At 44.0% G+C, this 18,307-nt stretch overlaps 1 protein-coding gene across 2 annotated transcripts in view; it reads left to right on the plus strand.

The window, feature by feature from the left end:
• SLC7A14 (solute carrier family 7 member 14) overlaps nt 1–18,307 on the plus strand; it is a 302,417-nt gene that overhangs the window by 215,950 nt on the left and 68,160 nt on the right. For both annotated transcript variants that reach the window (XM_085635468.1, XM_085635469.1), the window contains one exon: nt 1,623–1,859. In XM_085635468.1, coding sequence (XP_085491594.1) covers nt 1,623–1,859 — 237 coding nt within the window. The remainder of the gene's footprint in view (nt 1–1,622; nt 1,860–18,307) is intronic.

An 18,307-nucleotide genomic window follows, 5' to 3' on the forward strand; every position in this document is an offset into this window, starting at 1 on the left:
ACTCTGTTAAACACGCAGGGCCTCTGCACTTGTGGGAGAGACCCCGCAGTCGTGGGGAAGTCTCCGCACTCGGGGAGAAATCTCCACAGTTAGAATTCTGGTTGAGGAAATTCTGCTCCGCGTGCAGAGACTCCCCCCACGACTGCTGGGCCACCCGACACGAGTGCGGAGGCCCTTTGTGAATCAGGCCCTGAGTTATGTTTGAGGCTCAAATTTAGAAAACCACTGAAATGTGCTAGTTTCTTTGTCTTTTTTCTATCCAGGTTGATTTTTTAAAAATATTTCAATAATATCACTACAAGCTGTAATTGATGAACAATACACCATTAAAGAGGATACTTGTCATCTAAATGTTTCATGATTATTCACATGTATATGGCGTAGTGGACTAAAGCACATATTATACTTCAACATGAACACTTTAACCAAGTAATAATCTACTCACCTCCACCTCCTTCTTCCCTTGCACGCTGTATACAACAGAATATCATAGAGACACAGATATTAGCATATATTAGGTTTTAGACAAAAGGTGATGCCTTTGGCACCCCTGTATTTGCAGGATGACCAACCACATTCCAATGGATTGTAAATGTAAATCCTTATTGTAACGCACAAACTACTCACCCTTACGGGTCTCAAGGCACTGGGGGCCGTTGTGGAAATTAAGTGAGCTATTGCACAGAGTCACATGGTGCTGAGCTGAGCTGCCGCTGGAGCCAGGGATCGAACCGTGAGCACTGTGCTCTGAAGTCAGCTGCCCTGGCTACTGCACCACACCTCTCTTTACGGCAAGTTAGGCCCAGGGATTCCCCAAATTACCCCGGCTCTTCCATCAGCCCTGGTGACACTGTCTCAGCTGTTTCAGAGAGGTTTTATGGGAGTCTAGTGTCTGCCTAGTAGCTAAGGTTGCCAGTTATGTTTAATAATGCACACAGCACACAACATAACTTGCAGTCGTCCGCCATGTTGTTCTCAAATTGGGTCTTTTGTTTGTGGCAGTCGACGGTGAGTTATGCCGCGTGTTGTGTTCATTGTTAAATATGACTATCAAATTTCATTGTTTTGTTTGCGTTTGAGCCTCAGTCATAAATCAGGACATTAGAGATTGGCAGGCAGGTACTTCATCACAAACGAATATCCTTTCCGCCTTATTACAAATGTATTATGTGCACTTGAAATATGGCAGATAGGATATCCATCATATTTGTGTGTGTGTGTGTGTGTGTAAATCTTTTTTACAGGATAATTTACATAGTCTACATTTTTGGACCAGCTCTCACACTGGTATTAATGTGGATTTTGTGAGTCTCCAATCATTTTGGTAAATATTCTGATTGTGGAATAATTAATCAATTACATTTCATGTTTTGTTACTGAAATGTATTATTTCTGTATGCATTTATAGTGTATAAATGTACTAGAAAATTCAAATAAATTACTTACTCTCAGCAGGTGGGTATGTGGTGGTTGTCAAAAGATCATTCACAAGAATATGAATAGGAATTGTAGGGACACTGGTTTGATGAGCTGAAGAAGACATCTGCAATTTGTAAATATTTAAGAAATGTCTCTTTTGGGCATCTCAGTTACTTTCTCTATTTACTACTTTTGTTTTATAGGTGTCTGTTATGCTGAATTTGGAGTTCGCGTTCCAAAAACAACAGGATCTGCCTACACCTACAGTTATGTCACAATAGGCGAATTTGTGGCATTTTTCATTGGATGGAACCTGATCTTGGAGTACCTTATTGGCACAGCAGCGGGCGCAAGTGCTCTAAGCAGTATGTGTAATTCTCTAGCAAACCATACCATCAGCAACTGGATTATCGATAGTCTTGGCACCCTAAATGGACTGGGTAAGTTGTACCTAACTGAGAAATACACCTGTTCACTAGAAATAAACTATTGGTACTGTACAACTACTCTTTTGCTACCTTGTTCTCCTTTGTGATCCTCCAACTACAAGATAGCTTTAAAACAAGCTGGGAAGTTAGCAGTGAGTAAAATAATTAGAAAAAAGAGTATGTTCTAGGAAAGAGAAAGTGTTTCCCTTCCTCTTTTCACTCAGCAGCAAATATGCATATGATGAAGGGGAAACGATGTTCAACCTGTGATGTCATCAAGGATTAAAGAGTGAGTGATGTCAGAGCCACTACCTCTATCATTTTGTCAATTGATGCCCATGCTTTGAGACCATTGACCTTGGCATCATGTCATAACTCAGGGTGTTAGGGCTTGGTGGGCACATACTCTGTTACAAATGTGATGGATATCCTTTCCACCTGTCTTGCACAGCCTGTACTGTCTTCTGCAGCGAACTGTACACTGTGTACCAAAGGCTTCATGAACTTGTGAAGGGGAAGATGAATGTGTCCTGCTACCCCTTTTGTTTGATGTATATTTGAGGCCACAGGAATAATTTATTTCATTTTGTTGTGCCCACTATGAGCCCCTAACAGTGACTCATGAAACCTCAGTACATGCCTCAGTCACAGCACTACATTGATGCAGAACAGATGAACATTTAAATATCTTCACCTGACTCTACATTAAGCTAGTATTAACAAGAATGTCATTGATGATCAACACAGAGGAATGTTAACAATACACTGCCTTGTCAAACAATGGCAGTGCAAACCACTCAGATTCTGCAGGTTCAATGACAATTCATGGAAATGCACCATTTGAATTTATGGTTCAAGAGGCATTGGCTAGTCCATTGTGAGTAATGTTGGACATGTCAGATACATTACACTAGATTTAGGAAAATACAGCCAGATTTATCATTATTTGACACAACACAGCAAGATGACTTGCTGCACTGCATCAAAAGGAAAGGGCAGGAGTTTGCCATATTTAACAATATATGATGCAGTCCTGCTCTCTCCCTGCGCTGGTGCACTATATACTGCCTAGTGCCAATGCAGGCACCCTTACACCTTGCAAGGGTGCCTGCTCAAGGGTGCCTACGTTGAGGCAGGATTGTTTTTGTGCAGGAAGGAACACCTTTCTGCACTAAAACAATCCTTAGAGGCATTTTCCTTTTCCTAAGTGAGCTGCAATACACCCGTGCTCCACCCATGTAACGCCTTCCCAGCACAGAATAACGCAGGGCAGTGACTTGCGCTGCTTTGCATTAATCCAGATGTGTGGCAGGGTAAATCTGATTTAAGGACTGTGTTGCCCGTGCGTCATCTTGCATGATGCAAGGGCAACGCAATCCTTTGATATATCTGGGCCATAAGGGCATGGGTTTTGTGAAGAATTTGTCATGGGATCATGTGAAGTGAGCTATCATGCCAAAAATTCCAAGAACTTGCCAGATATAGGTACCACAGACACATCTGTAACATAGAAACGCACCTGTAATTTATTTGAAAAGGTGCATATAATGCATTTTAATTCATCAATGTACAAAAAGCTTTTTTGTATGTGAGCACCATATATAGAAAGCCCTGAGTAATTGGATCCAACTTGCTCTTCGTTTGAAACAATGAGGTCTTCATATTGTATGATTTTGAAAATGTGAATATTTATTATTTATATATTTCAAATGAATCATTGCGCAAACCTCTGATCTAAAGAACCTGGGTAATCTATGCATTATCAAATTACATTGAATACTTCAGGAAAAAGAACATTCAGTACCATTAACACTCATATGAGATCAATGACTGAAATCCAACACAAAGCAATTTCAGTACAAAACTCGTAGTCAGATAGATAATCAAATATCAAATTGTTATGGAAAAAAATTATAAAGATAAATAGTACACCATAAAATATATGAAGCGGCATAGTTCATATGAGTTTTGACAAGGTGAAAAATACCTACATATAACAATTAATTGACAGGTATTGGCTGCAAGGTGAAAACATTTCAAGGACATGGTTATGAATGAACTGGAAGGTTTTTAGAAAGTGACATAATTAGACTTTTGACCCAAGTGATTTCATAGAAAACGGTGTCACACAATCATTGATTCTTAACAAAAGCGACATTACTGAAATTGATAAAAAATAAAACCTACAATATATGATATTAAAAAACAACAAAAGTATATTAAAATAGGCAAAACTGTTTTAGTTATCAGCCACATTCATTAGGCTGTTGTGATAGCGTTCCAGTGGCTCAATTGCAGAAAGCCAGCAACATAGACTGGGAGAACAAATATTAGAGACCAAGAGTACAGCCATGACAGACCAAGAGAGAAGCCATCATAGACCAAGAGAACAGCCATCATAGACCAAGAGAACAACCATCATAAACCAAATGAACAGCCATCATAGACCAAAAGAACATCCATCATAGACCAAGAGAACAGCCATCATAGACCAAGAGAACAACCATCATGGACCAAAGGAACAGCCATCATAGACCAAAAGAACATCCATCATAGACCAAGAGAACAGCCATCATACACCAAGAGAACAACCATCATAGACCAAAGGAACAGCCATCATAGGCCAAAAGAACAGCCATCCTAGACCAAGAGAACAACAATTATAGACCAAGAGAACAGCCATCATAGACCAAGAGAACAGACATCATAGACCAAGAGAACAGCCATCATAGACCAAGAGAAAAGCCATCATAGACCAAGAGAACAACCATCATAGACCAAGAGCACAACCATCATAGACCAAGAGAACAGCCATCCTAGACCAAGAGAAAAACCATCATAGACCAAGAGTACAGCCTTGATAGATAAGCTACAGTCATCATTCACTTAAATATAGCTTCAAATGCTTACACTCTGGGCACAGCCATCATATGCCAACCATAATTCTCCTTTGCACAACCATATCAAGCGTAGACGTATCCTCCAAAACCTAAATACTGCCTCAAAAGCCCAGGCAGAATCATTATGCGTCATGGTAAAAACCAGACAAAACCTAATTTGACTTTGCTGACTCATTATAACATATCCATCAATCAAAGGCTAACCCTGGTTGCTACATATGCATAGCCTCTCTTTTCAGCAGCCAATCTGCATACAGAATTCATCTACTGAGCCTCAGGAGCATATATACCCATTTAAAAATTCAGTCACTCTTCTCACACACAGTTTCCAATCCTGTGTTTTTCTCCAGTCACATCTGACTGCGTGCACAGGGAGTATGTGTGCTTATTCTGGGATAAGGTTATACCGTAATCATTTATTTGTGTAGCATATTCCTACCTTTGAGTCCTAAAAATGTACTTTTTTTGAATAAGTTGATATTTACAGGATAATCACATTATTGTATGTGGATATTAAAAATCTGTCATTGAATGGGTTTTCATGGACCCGCTCTGAACACCCATTACATAAATGAATTATGTTAGCCTTATACATAGTTCATGTCTCAAACGGAATTGTCTATTGGAACTTTATAACAGGCGGTACTCAACAGACGTTTAAACCTGTGACACCACCATGTGTGCATATAGACATGTCTCACTGGAGGGTGCCTAGTACTCTAGCACCTTTCTTCATTAAGTCACATCCCACCTGTGTACATGCTCTAGCTACATTTCTCTTGGGTGTGGCCACAGGACCATTTCACCTGTGTGCATCGTGTCACATCTGTTAGCATGTATTTGAGTGTGTTTTTAATGTGTACTTTGCTGTTTGTTTGAAGAATGTGTGTTAGTTGTACAAATGTTAGAATATATTTATGTATATATGTGTTTTAGGAATGCATGGCAGTTGGGAGGCGCGGCTATTTCCGCATGGAGTAGAGCATGTTTCCCTAGAGCTCCCGGCTGGGCTCTCGTATTTGGCTTCATCCTGCCCTAATATCGCACACCCAGGGGATGTACACTTGCAGTGGCATAGGTGGTGATTGAGGCATCCCACCCTGGTGAACTGAGGGTGCTGGGGCAACCCTGTGAAGTGAAACGGGTCCGGGCAGCAATCGGCGTCGTGAAATAAGATGGTGGCTCCTGTTCCAGGCCTCCCATCTAGACGGCCTTGACGGCGAGATGAGGCACAGCAGATGCCTGCATGGCACCCTGCAGCCCCATCACCGCACACCGAAGCAAAATCCCATCAAGGACAGCAAGTAACTTCTGGTGCTGAGGAAGCAGTGCGACTGGCGTGACTGGGTCTTCACACAACCACGAAGGTGAAGTGGCCTTCAAAGAAGCCTGGTTGGGTGCCGCAGATGACCCAGCGGACACAGAGATGCCCTGGAGGAGGTGGAGGGGACCCATGGGGAGAGCCGCAGTGACGCTTCTACCCTGCCTAATGCCCGTGAGGGGTGAGAGCTGGGGGCTCCCCTCACCCAAAAAGACCAAGAAAGTGTGTTGCCGGACTGAGGAGATCCCTATATGCCTGAAAAGAGACACTCTTGCTGTTGTGCGCCCTACTGAGCCCCCCGCTGATGATGAGTGACCTGTGGGACCCTGGTACCATGGCCTGAGGCCCAGGGGTGGCGCTCCCTGCAAATACTTACCACCGCTTTGTGGAGGCCTGATCTGCTTTTTTTCACTGAGTCTTCCACGTGGTGACTTTTGGGGAGGGCTGGGCCTTGAGAGGGTGGATTTGCCCACTTTTGTCCCCCCACCTCGGCACATACGGCAGACTTCAACAGAGTATGCAATGGTGAGCTGGAAGTGGATCCTGCTGCCTGGCTCTAAGCTCCGTGCCTGCCTGGGCCCTGGTGTGCTTACTATGGTTGGGGCCTGAGAGGGGACGCTGAGGAGACAAGGCAGGGGCCTGAACTGCGCCTAGTCTCTACATTAACGGTTCTGTAGTCGTGGTGGCCTGAAGATTTGGATGCTACTGGGGAGTGGAGGTGAAGTGCCGCTACCACCTGCTGCGACTGCCTGTGGCCTCCGGTAGAGGTGCATTGGAATATACTGCTGACAATGAGTGATCCCTCCTGCTGCTGATACCACCCTGCAAGGACCCAAAGGCCTTTATGTAAGGCTGTGTTGACTGCCGACTGGAGTTCATTACTTCGACTGCAATTGGTGGAGGGCCACAGCAGTGACCCACTGCCTGGACTGGATGACTGCCGCCTCTGGCTGTTGACAGCATCTGGTCCAGTTGGTTCACCCGCCAGCATGTCACGCTATACCCAAGGGAGAGAGACCCAAGTGCAGGGGATGGAGAGTCCCCCATGCTAGGCAGTGAGAACGACCTGTCTGGAGAGTTGGAGTGCATACCACGTAACCAACTGGACTCTATCCTACAACCATCGAGGACTCGAACAAAATATTAGAGCATAACATTCATACTGTGGTTGTAAAGCAGAAAGTTGACAATAGCAGGGTTGTGATTTCACCCAACTTCACCATGGCAGTCCAGAAACACAGAGTCTCAATTTTGGAGGCCAAGCGGAAGCTGAGGGACTTAAAGATAAAGTATGCCATGGTTTACCCAGCACACATGCACTTTGTCACTGATTAAGGGGCGAAAAAAATCTTGATCGAGCAAAGTGTAGGACTGACTGGATATGGAGCCAGAGGTGGGGGAGGACACTCGACAGCCCCAAGCACAACCATAGAACAAGTGAGGGCATAGAGGTGCTCCATCTGCAGAGCAGGTGTGCCAAAAAGCACCAAATGGCATAGTCAATGATGTTAAAGAGGACTGACTGCTGATGTTTCGGTCTCAGATGGTGCAGATGGTCCGCAAGACCATCTTCAGGACTCAATGTAGACTGAATGTAGAATCAGCGCTGATCCTAAATGCAGTCTGCTGTCGGAGCAAAAGTATTTTGCATATGCTAAAGTCTATTGCTGGAAATTGATCGGTGCATACAGCATCTGTTGAGCCTTGAGCAAGACTGTCTCACCCTTTGGAAAGCATTTTCAGGTTTTATTCCTTTTCATCACTGAGTCCTGATGATGGTCTCCGAAACGTCAACTGTGTGTCTTCTTTAACATCATTGACTGCGGCATATGGTTATTTAGTCCTGTCTGAACATTTGAACTACAAGGATGAAAACCACATGGGACTGCGGATTTATGAACCTCTATGGTTAAGAGGACTTTGCTCTTCCTCAGATCCCCAGATTGAATACATACTATAAAATATACAGGGATCGTGTGGTGGCGCCAGTGTTGTTATATTGATGTATTGTTGTATGACCTGCCCTTTTTCGACTGACTTTTTTTAAATAATGTATACAATGTAATGTTAATTTATTTACTATATAAAAATACATCTTTGCCAATCACAATACACCATTGATGGAATACATGAGTAATTTACTGATGGTTTGCAGTTGGATCATTATGATGACCAATATACTATTTAAGTTGATTGGAATACAAATAATTCCTCCAGTAACACGTTCATTTTCTAACTATATTGCCCAGTCCCCTGGGGGAAGGTTGGGTTGCCCTGTTGTATGAAGAATACTGAGGGAATCCCTCATTGTGAGTGTGACGACTGTTGGCATCAAGAGTAGGTGAAGCATTGAGTAACAGTAATGGATTTATGAGTATTTCCTGGCATCCTAATTTCCTACTCTGTTTTAATCTTTTAAGTATCTCCTACAATATTTGCACTTTTTGTACTTTTTGATAGGGTTATTTCAGTTTCATGGTTCCTACATTTTAGTCTTGCACCTCCTGTCCACAGTTCAGTGCATGCAAAATATATATCAAGCCAAGGCTCCCATTGAGCTAGCCAAAGTGAAGAGAAGGAGACACATGCCATTTTTCAGATCATTATTACCATATGATGATATCTATGTTGCTAAGTGTTCCACATATAGGGCCAGGTTCAGAAAGCAATCTCTTAGAAATTAACATACTACCACAGGAACACTCGTTGATGTACCCATAACTGGTGAATTGGCCCCAAAAGGTCCAACTCCTGTGAAGTAAAAGTGCAAAGATGGCATAGCCTTTCTACTTGTTCTAACTGTGTAGGTCTAGTCACTGAACATTCACAATATATTTACACTTCAGGTGCTTGGGGAAAATTCCTAAGACCACTTAAGAATAGGTTAAGTAGTAGTGATAAGGATGTGAAAAACTGAGCATGAGTTTGGAATATGTACTGTGCCTCTTTTACTTGGGCATACAGTAGACGAGCACTGGTTAATTACCAGCTAGTTGAAGTCCTTGCTTGCAATTGTGATAGATTGATATTAAAATATCTAGTTCAACAATATCCATCTACAGAAATATTAACATTGACTGCTCCTTTAGAGTGAATCTATACTTACATGTATTTACAAAATTTCACAAAATAGTGGTAGTCGGTATTCTGGAGTTGATATTTTTGTAGGTTGACGTTACAAAAACTCAATATTCTGGTAGTATAGCATTGTAATGGGTGGATAGGGAAAGGAGAATGGGTTGGCCTCGTGGTGAGAGGTCTTGTCGAGAATTTATTCTTATGACAGTCTTAGGGATCACCAATATATAACAGAGTACCCAGCGGCGGCTCGTCTGCTATGGCGGAGGAGTGTTGCCCCCCACTGCTGAGAGCCAGGTGAGGGTGGGAAAAATAAAGTGATAATAAAACCATTTTATCATCATTTTATTTTTATTTCCGCGCTTGAGCCAGCAAGTCAAGTCTGGGTGGGGTAGAGCCATGACGAGAGAAAGTGGAGGAGTAGTGAACACCATAAGTGCGCATGACGGTTTGGCCGGCCAACCCGTCATGCGCACTTTAATCTCTCTCCACCCGAGCTGTGTTGTACAGCAGGGTGGAGTAGAGGCACGGGCTCCTAGGACATGAGCAAGCGTTAAACAAGCCCTCTCAGGAAAATGGCGGCGCTGCTCTCTCATATTGTATTACCAGTATAAGAGCAGCACAGTGATTGGCATCTAGGAGCCTGGCAGTGTGCACCAGCCCCTGGGGAATCGGAGTCTGACCGGAGCAAAAGAATCCTGAGACGGCAGCCGTCGGCAACAGGTAAGTGCTTCTTTGTTATTTAAACCCTCCCCCCACACTTCACTAACACCTGTTAAGAAGAGCAGCCGCTACTGAAAGCAGGGACGGCCAGCATGGCTCGCAGGTGGTGGGCAGGTGTGGGGGTCACGAGGCGGGGCAGTGGGGGGGAGGGTTGGGGTGTCACAGGGGTGTCACCCGAGGAAGGAGGAGGGGGGAATAAAGGAATAAAACTTACCTTTAAGCCGGGTCCTACATCTTCTCTGCTCCTGGTCTCCTGCCTCCAACAGGAACAGAAAGCAGGCAGCCAGACTCCCTCCCCTAAACCAACTGCAACGCTTCAATGCAGCATTGTGATAGGTCTGACCACTGCGATACGGTGCTCAGCCAGGGGCTGGAGAGGTGGGCATGCTCTCCATACGTGGAGGATGTGGTCCGTCGGCTTAAACTGCCGACTTTGGTGCAGGAAACCAGGGTTCGAGCCTCAAGGTTGCGTCTACATCCTGTGATTCTGGGCAAATCACTTTATCTCCCCGTGCCTGAATATGTCATGTAAATACGGTGCTCATGTACAGCGCTCCAATACCTTCGGGTCGAGTTTGCGCTATATAAAAGATGCAAACAAAAAAAGAAAAAATACAGGCTCTATTGCAGCCTGCATGGAGAATATGGAAGAGCGCATGACTGTTTTGGGCGGCCCGAGAGGGCCGAGCAAACAGTCATTGCACACATAGGAGTGGGCAAACCACTCCTCCCTCTCCCAGAGTATCACCGCCCACCCGCCTGCCCACAACACAGACAGACACAAACATAAAATGATAATAACCAAGTAATTAACATTTTATGTTTCTAAAGTTGGCACTGCCGTGAAGCAGTAGGCCGACACTCCTCCGCCATTGCGGAGGAGCAGGCAACAAAATATGTGATTAATCACAGAGCAGCAGCAAAAAGAAAGGGTGTACAAAAAACGTGCCCAAGTTCGATGCCAACGCAGCCGCTCAGACCCTTCTTCTTGCGGGCACTTCACGTAACTGCAGTTTGCCCGATACCAGCTAGGCTTGTCGCTGCTTCCCATCAGGGCCATTCAAAACACCATGCAGTGAAGCACACAGTCAGCTGAGTCTCCAACCTGCTCCCCATCATCAGCTATCCCTGCCATTCATCTCTCAGGGATGTCAAGAGCCATTGGGTTTGAATGACCGTGATCCAAGGTCAGGCCTGCAGCAGGTCACTGCTATATATATCAGCGGCTCAGAGAGGCACTGTCTGCAGGCTCACTTTCAGGCGTTGCATTTCAGTGTCCTGCATAGAACATCAGCTCTCAGAAACTGCTCTCTAATTGCTGAGCCTGGCTCCTGCTGCTTCAGCTCAGGAATCACCAGGACCGAAAGGCTGTGAGTCAACTTAATGTTATTACTGTCTCTACCCTCATCATCTCTCATAGCATCACATAAGAGAGAAGCTGACACGGTGGAGTCACCCATTATTCATAGCTGGTCACGCAAAAGATATTACAGTGATGAAAAAGTATGTTCGATTGACTGATTATGCTGAGTCAGCCTGACACTTGTGACAAAGCGTTCCAGCAAGAGAGGATGAAATCCAGCCGGAATGGACAAATTGATCTGTGGTCCTCGTTTGATTGGATGTCGCCGCGTCCAATAGAGTTGCTTCATTATTTTTTAAGAAGAATATGATAGAGACGATTCACAAACTCATTTGCCTACCTAAATACAGTCTACGTGTGCAAATGGCATTATTGATAACGGGGAGTCAAAACAACAGTAATTTTCATTTATAAATTGATTTAATCACATGTAAAATTTCCCCAATGGAGGTAATCTGATGCACTGTAAAAGGAGAAGGCCTTATAGAGTGTGGATGGCAGGTTATTTAGCGAACACCCATAAATGTCTAATTTCCTGGTCAATCACAAACCTTTTTGCAAACAGTGGTGTTCTCATTCCAAAAAAGCAGGCAATGACTCGCAGGTTCATTTCATTTTTCTCTTCAGGCTTGGCATTGTGGTTCTTGTAGTTCATCCATTTTTGGACATCAGTAGGAAATACATTCCATCCACTTGCTCCTGGGCATTTCACTCTAGTTGGACGTCGAGAGAGGAATGCAGCAATACAGCAAGGCGGATATGAAAGCAGACCAAGTGTATACTAACAGTCTAATGAAAGTTTTTCTTCTGGGTTTTTACACATAAACGTTTTATTGGTCTGCTCTCAGTCTGGGTATAGTAAATATACCCCTGTTTTCAGTCGCATTGGAATATGTAGGTCTGGACCGCCAACCGGGTGTCGGTCGGTCCCATTACAGAGTTGGTGTCGAGTGGAAGTGATTCCGCCCAACATCACAATAACCCCCATAATGTCCTAGACCATACTATGCGGTTTGCATGCAACTGTTTGATGACAGTCTATATGTCACTGTGCAATATTAGGGTTTTAACTAAAGAATTGCAAATAACATTATTTTAGTGACAAAAGCAGTAACCCACTGAGCTATCCACATAGAAATACAGTTTGTGACCTTCATAGAATATGCTCTTTTTCTGTTACCTTAAGATGAGTCAAACTGCCATTAGACAAAAATCCAATCTCTCTCCATCAGGAAAATGTATCACCAGTGAAATTTGTATTTTTGCCCCAAATCTGCTGGACACACAGGAAACGCTGCATCAGGTGCTTGTAAACCCATAAGTTATTTCTAAAGACAGTGTCCACCAAGGCACCAGTCTCACTGCCCTAATTCAGCCCTGGGCGTAATGGAAGCATGTGATGGGTGTATGTGTGCTTGTGTGAAACGAAATACATGAAGGCTGAAATGTGGTAGAGCGTGCACATTGTGTGTGTGTACTGGCAGTGTGTGTTTGTAAATAGCACACCTTGGGAAAAGACAGAAAAGTGACAGTACTGAGCAGTGCTGGATGCATGTGTGACTGTAGTAGCAGAATGCATGGAGGTAGCAGTGCTGGAGAGTAAGGGCCTGATGTGGAGCTTGGCAGACAGGTTACTCTGTCACAACGGTGACACATATACCGTCCACAGAAATAAAAATCCCATAGGGTTTAATGGAATTTATATTTCGGCAGACAGGATATCCGTCACTGTGTGACTGAGTATCCCGTCTGCAAAGATCTAAATCAGGCTGCAAGTTTCCCGTGAATGTACACAGAGGATAAGTGTGTCTGTAATGGTACATTACATGGATCACCCTGAGTTCGATTTTGGGAAGACCAGGCCTGCCTGGTGAAGACATGGGGGCATATCAACAACAACCGGCGATAATTATCGCTAAGCGCACTTAGCGCTAGGATAATTATCGCTGGCTAGCATTGATTTTTATCGCTGAGATAGCGTGCTATTAGCAACGCTTATCTCAATAGCGATAAAAATCCTCACGCTAACAGGCTAATGTGAGATTATCGCTGGAAACCCAGCGATAATCTCACGTTACCTTGTTGATAGGGACAGACAAACTTAGCCATAATATCCTCCTTCCATAGGATATCATGACTAAGTCAGAAAAATACCAGACGTAAAAAAGAAGCGTTAACCGCGGTTAGCGCTGCTTTTTTTGTCTCTAACAGGGTTAGCGACATTCTTGATAATAGGAGAAATGTCGCTTAGCGACATTTCTCCTATTATTTTACTCTGGAACGCCTCCTTTGCATCTCATTAGAGATGCAAGGGGAAGCGTAGAGTAAAAGGGTGCTAACATGCAAATTTGCATGTTAGCACCCTGTTGTTGATAGGGCGCTAGTTTTATCTCTGATTTTTTGGCTTTTAAAGCCAAAAAAGCAGAGATGAAGCCCTTGTTGATATGCCCCATGAGGAGTAGAGGAACCCCCCCCCCCCCCCCCCAGAGAGACTTGTGTGTTGCTGCATTCCTGTAAGCTGGATGGGACGCACACTGGAGGAAAGAAGGAAGAGACTCCCTTTACACTCCGAAAGGCTGCCCTTTGATTCAGTGATAGATCTCAAGGAAAGGGCCAGGACACGTCTCAGGATCGGAGATGGGACTGATAAGGAAATCATAAATAGTAGGATTTAGAGTTTGAGATTAACCTTTTGATGCGCATATGACTGTGGCTGACATTCAGGTGTGATCACTGGTCACTCCCATAAATGATGTTTTGGAAAATCAGCTTCTGAGTCTTGCCTGCTGTGACAAACATCTTTCATGAAGAAAGATGAAAAGAGAGAAGTGTCCACTACAGAAGAAGCAGAACCAGAACATAAAACTTTAAGACTCAGACTCTAAATTAAATGTTGGTGTCTGTAAGTTGACTATAAGAATGGGAGGTTGAGACCCTAAACTTTCTCTTCTGTCAAGCAGCCAGATGGGCTGTGTGAGAAAGGAAAACTCTGCAAGACTTCTGCCTGTGACCAGGACTGGGGGCAAAGGCCTGTTAGTCTCCCTGCTGTATGTGGGGATATCACCCATGAAAATCAATACCACCTGCCCTGGAGCCAGGAGCACCAGTGCCTGCTTGCCAAGACCAGTGGGCCCAGTGAGGAAGAGGAAAGCACTAGAGTGAGTGTGGTCCAGTGGGGAGTCCTAACGTGAGGACTCCCTATATGAGGTGTGAGGATTTGGCAGTGCACTGAACAGGTCACTGCCCATGTGCCGGGTTGGATTGGTGACCCCGGTATACAAGGAGTAGACTGACCCGTGAATTAAGTATTGTGCATGACTGGATGGTCCCTTACTGCTGTGCTGCACTGACCTGTATGCCAGAGGGTGCACCAGCAAAGTTAATTTTATGAGAAGTGAGGGAACTGCCCCTGTTTGACCATTGATGACTACCAAGAACGTTGTAGATGATGTTGCACCCTTGTTGGGCTGCTGTTTTGGAGCTGAAAAAAGGATTTGCCCCACCCCCCTGGCGTAAGGCAGACATACTGTGTCTTTGTGATATGAGAGCTTCTCTGACATGGTAGATGTTTGGGAGCCTAATTGGGGGAAATCTACGAATTGCAGTTTCATTTAGACTTAGTAGAAAAAAAGGCAATTAAAAAGGTGAGAACAAAATAAAAAAACAACCACAGGATTAGGTAACGTTTATGAGGTATACCGTTACTGACACAGAAATATTGATAAATAGAAAAATCTGGTAGATGAATGTCCTCATCAAATACTGTGCGATTATAAGATAGAAAATTACTACTAAAACTGTTTAACAACTTCCTCACTCCATAACCAAGGTCCAATGACCCTCTGGGTTTAACATACTGGAGATCACTCAAACCCCACCATTGTTGCACCACTCTTCATTCAGAATTTTTGAATGGCTGCTAGTCCAATGGTTTGCCTCTTTACAGATTGTCTAATCTCACCCTTTCAATGGTACTTACTGATACATGTAATAGCAGTAAGTGAATTAGAGCTTTCCTTTCCACTCTAATGGTGCATTCAGGATTATGTTGAATCTTATTGGTGGTTATCTAGGAAAGAGTGGTTCATCAGTATAGTTGCCAGTGTGGCTCCTTATGGGCTCAGTACTACGCTATGGAGACCATTGGCATTTAAGAAATCGGCTGAAATATGTAATATTAAAAATGGGTAAGGGCTGGGTTCTTAGTGATTAGTAACTTAAATAACTTGGGTGGACTCCAGCAATTCTAAGAGGTTAGGGAAGAATTCCAAGTACAGGGGTGCAACAATTCCTTGTGAATGGCAATACAATGCATATAATGCTCAAGGAACATTGAATCAGGACCACACAGGGAATGCTGCACATTTACTGAGTTAGGCCGTGGACTGAGGGCTATATACTTACAGTGCCTTCTTCTATTACAGAAAGTGGACGACATGTGTTAGGGCCTCCACACATAATGGTCAGGTGACACTGGAAAAATGAAAATCTGCCAGATTGGTGCAGTGCAGTATTCCATTCACATACTGACTCTTGCAAATACTTCTGGTTATATTCTTTGTACAGCACTCACTTGACTCCCTGCACACTGCACTGCAAGCTTGCTGTCATCCCTGACTATTGCTCAAAGGTTCTACTTGTCTCAATCAAACTTTATAGATATGAATGTACATGCCGATGTATATGGACATTCTGGTCTTATGTAAAGGACAGACACTTTCTTCTATTGGCCGCAATACTGTTCTTCTGCCCAAGGTTAGGATTTTACGGGATGGCATTTGCAGCCACTTTTTGTTTTGTTCCCCATGTTAATTGCATGGCCTCTATGCTTTCAACCTCCACAGTTTATTACCTCCATAAGGCAAAGGCTTGATGGTGCAGCCCACCTTACCCTCTTGCTTGAACAACGCCAAGTCCATTTTACCACTGTTCCCTGACTTTTTATGAGTAGACTTAAAATGATTGAGAATTTGGGCGCAGACGTAGTGCTCAGATTTCCCCTCAGGCTTTCATCAGGACCCACCTTGCAAAGAGTGCAGTGGCTTCTTGTGGGGACACATATAATCTGAAAGTCACTGTGTCTAATGCTAATTATAGAATGGACATTTTAACCTCCAATCATAATTCTGTTATACTTATCATCATCATACAACCTAAGATCATCTGCTTTCTTTCTTCTTCAGTTGCCATGATTTAGATTTATGCAGACTGTGGACCTGTTTTTTGGCCCAGCCAATTATTGTCCCTCTCTCTGAGTAGTGTCCCAGACTATTGTGCCTTCCATAATAAGCAAAAAACCTTTCTGTTCACCAGCTAATGATGTTTCCTAAATTCAGGTCCTTAACCTCAGTGGTGTTAGCATGCTATAATTTCTTTTTTTAAATGAAGCTTTAGGAATATCCTTTCTTGTGCTGTGATCTGTCTTTGGAGTTTAGGTGTTACAAGAAAAAATTAAAGCAGTACCTCAAATTTTGTCAACCTGATATTGGTGCTAACGATGCACAGGCTCTCTTTGCAGTGAAGATGCATCCTGGTTTTATGATATGGGTAATGGGTCCATGGTGAAATATGTTATTTAGGGGCACTTTGAGAAAACCTAATTCACTGCACCCATCAATGATAATTGATAAAATATTGATGAAATTCACTAACCACAGTGACATAAATACACCCTAGATACTTCATGCACTGTTTGCCACAAAAGCCTTATGTCCCTTTTGTTTTATTGGCCCTAACACATGGTTGGAAGTCATCTCTAATAAAGTTCTTGATGTCTGTGTGTGCCAGGCTAGGACTTTGGTTGATTACAACAGAACCTGTACTGTCCTGTTTGATATTAGGCCTGGGTGGTGAAGTTAGCTCTGTTCGCGGAGTTTGCGGAGTTTTCTGCACTCCGCGGAGCTCGCAGAGCGCAGAAAACTCTGCTTCGCGATGTGCAGCAGAGTTTTTTCCCTGCTTGCGATCGCGAATGGTAAGTTCGCGATTGCGAACTGTAAGTTCACAAGCTCGAATTGCCGCTCCGGTAGAATTTCTACCCGAGCAGCAGGAACACCAGCACAAACTACAGTTTGCACTGGACTCCGCCATGCGTGGAACTTTGCAGAATTTATTTGTAACTTCGCAGAGTTCCGCGTAGCAAAACTCAGCGAACTATGCCAAGGCCTATTGATATGTGCTGCTCTTGTTCAAGTAAATGTCCGAGCAATCTTTGAATGCTGGGCTTTAGGCAGTGGTTGGCAGGGGGAAGGGCTTTCTAAATTCTTAGTGGGGTTTGATGAATCATGTGACTCAAAATATGTTTAGATTAGTCTCCTCACTTACTTGTCATAAGTTGAAAACTGAGAACATAAAAAGTGGGTTTAGGCGCTGGGCTGTTAAAAAAAAGTGGGAGTGGTCGTACTGGTATGTCTAATTGGTCGCACACTGCTCCACCTACCAAGCGTGTTACCCCAATGAAAAATGGTCCCTGAGGTCAGCGTCGGCGAGTACGCCTGTGCCCGTGTAATGCATGCAAGTATGAGTAGCGTTAGCCATCCCTGGACATGTGTTTCGAGGTAGTTGCCTCTCGTCAGCAGGGAGTAGGAAAGTGTGTAGGGTTGCTGTGTAAGCTGCTAAAATCGTTATCAGGTCAAGTACCTCTCGTAGCGCGCAGGTGCGTAACCATGAGCCCGTCGGCTCCACCGGCTCAAGGGAGCCTGAAATAAAGTTAAGTCTAATTGGTCGCACGCTGCTCCACCTACCAAGCGTGTTACCCCAATGAAAAATGGTCCCTGAGGTCAGCGTCGGCGAGTACGCCTATTCCCGTGTAATGCATGCAAGTATGAGAAGCGTTAGCCATCCCTGGACACGTGTTTCGAGGTAGTTGCCTCTCGTCAGCAGGGAGTAGGAAAGTGTGTAGGGTTGCTGTGTAAGCTGCTAAAATCGTTATCAGGTCAAGTACCTCTCGTAGCGCGCAGGTGCGTAACCATGAGCCCGTCGGCTCCCCCGGCTCAAGGTACATAAAAAGTGGGTTTAGGCGCTGGGCTGTTAAAAAAAAGTGGGAGTGGTCGTACTGGTATTACAATTACCAGCAGCC

The sequence above is a fragment of the Triturus cristatus genome, chromosome 11, assembly GCF_964204655.1.
Source record: "Triturus cristatus chromosome 11, aTriCri1.1, whole genome shotgun sequence".
NCBI classification, from domain to species: Eukaryota; Metazoa; Chordata; class Amphibia; order Caudata; family Salamandridae; genus Triturus; species Triturus cristatus.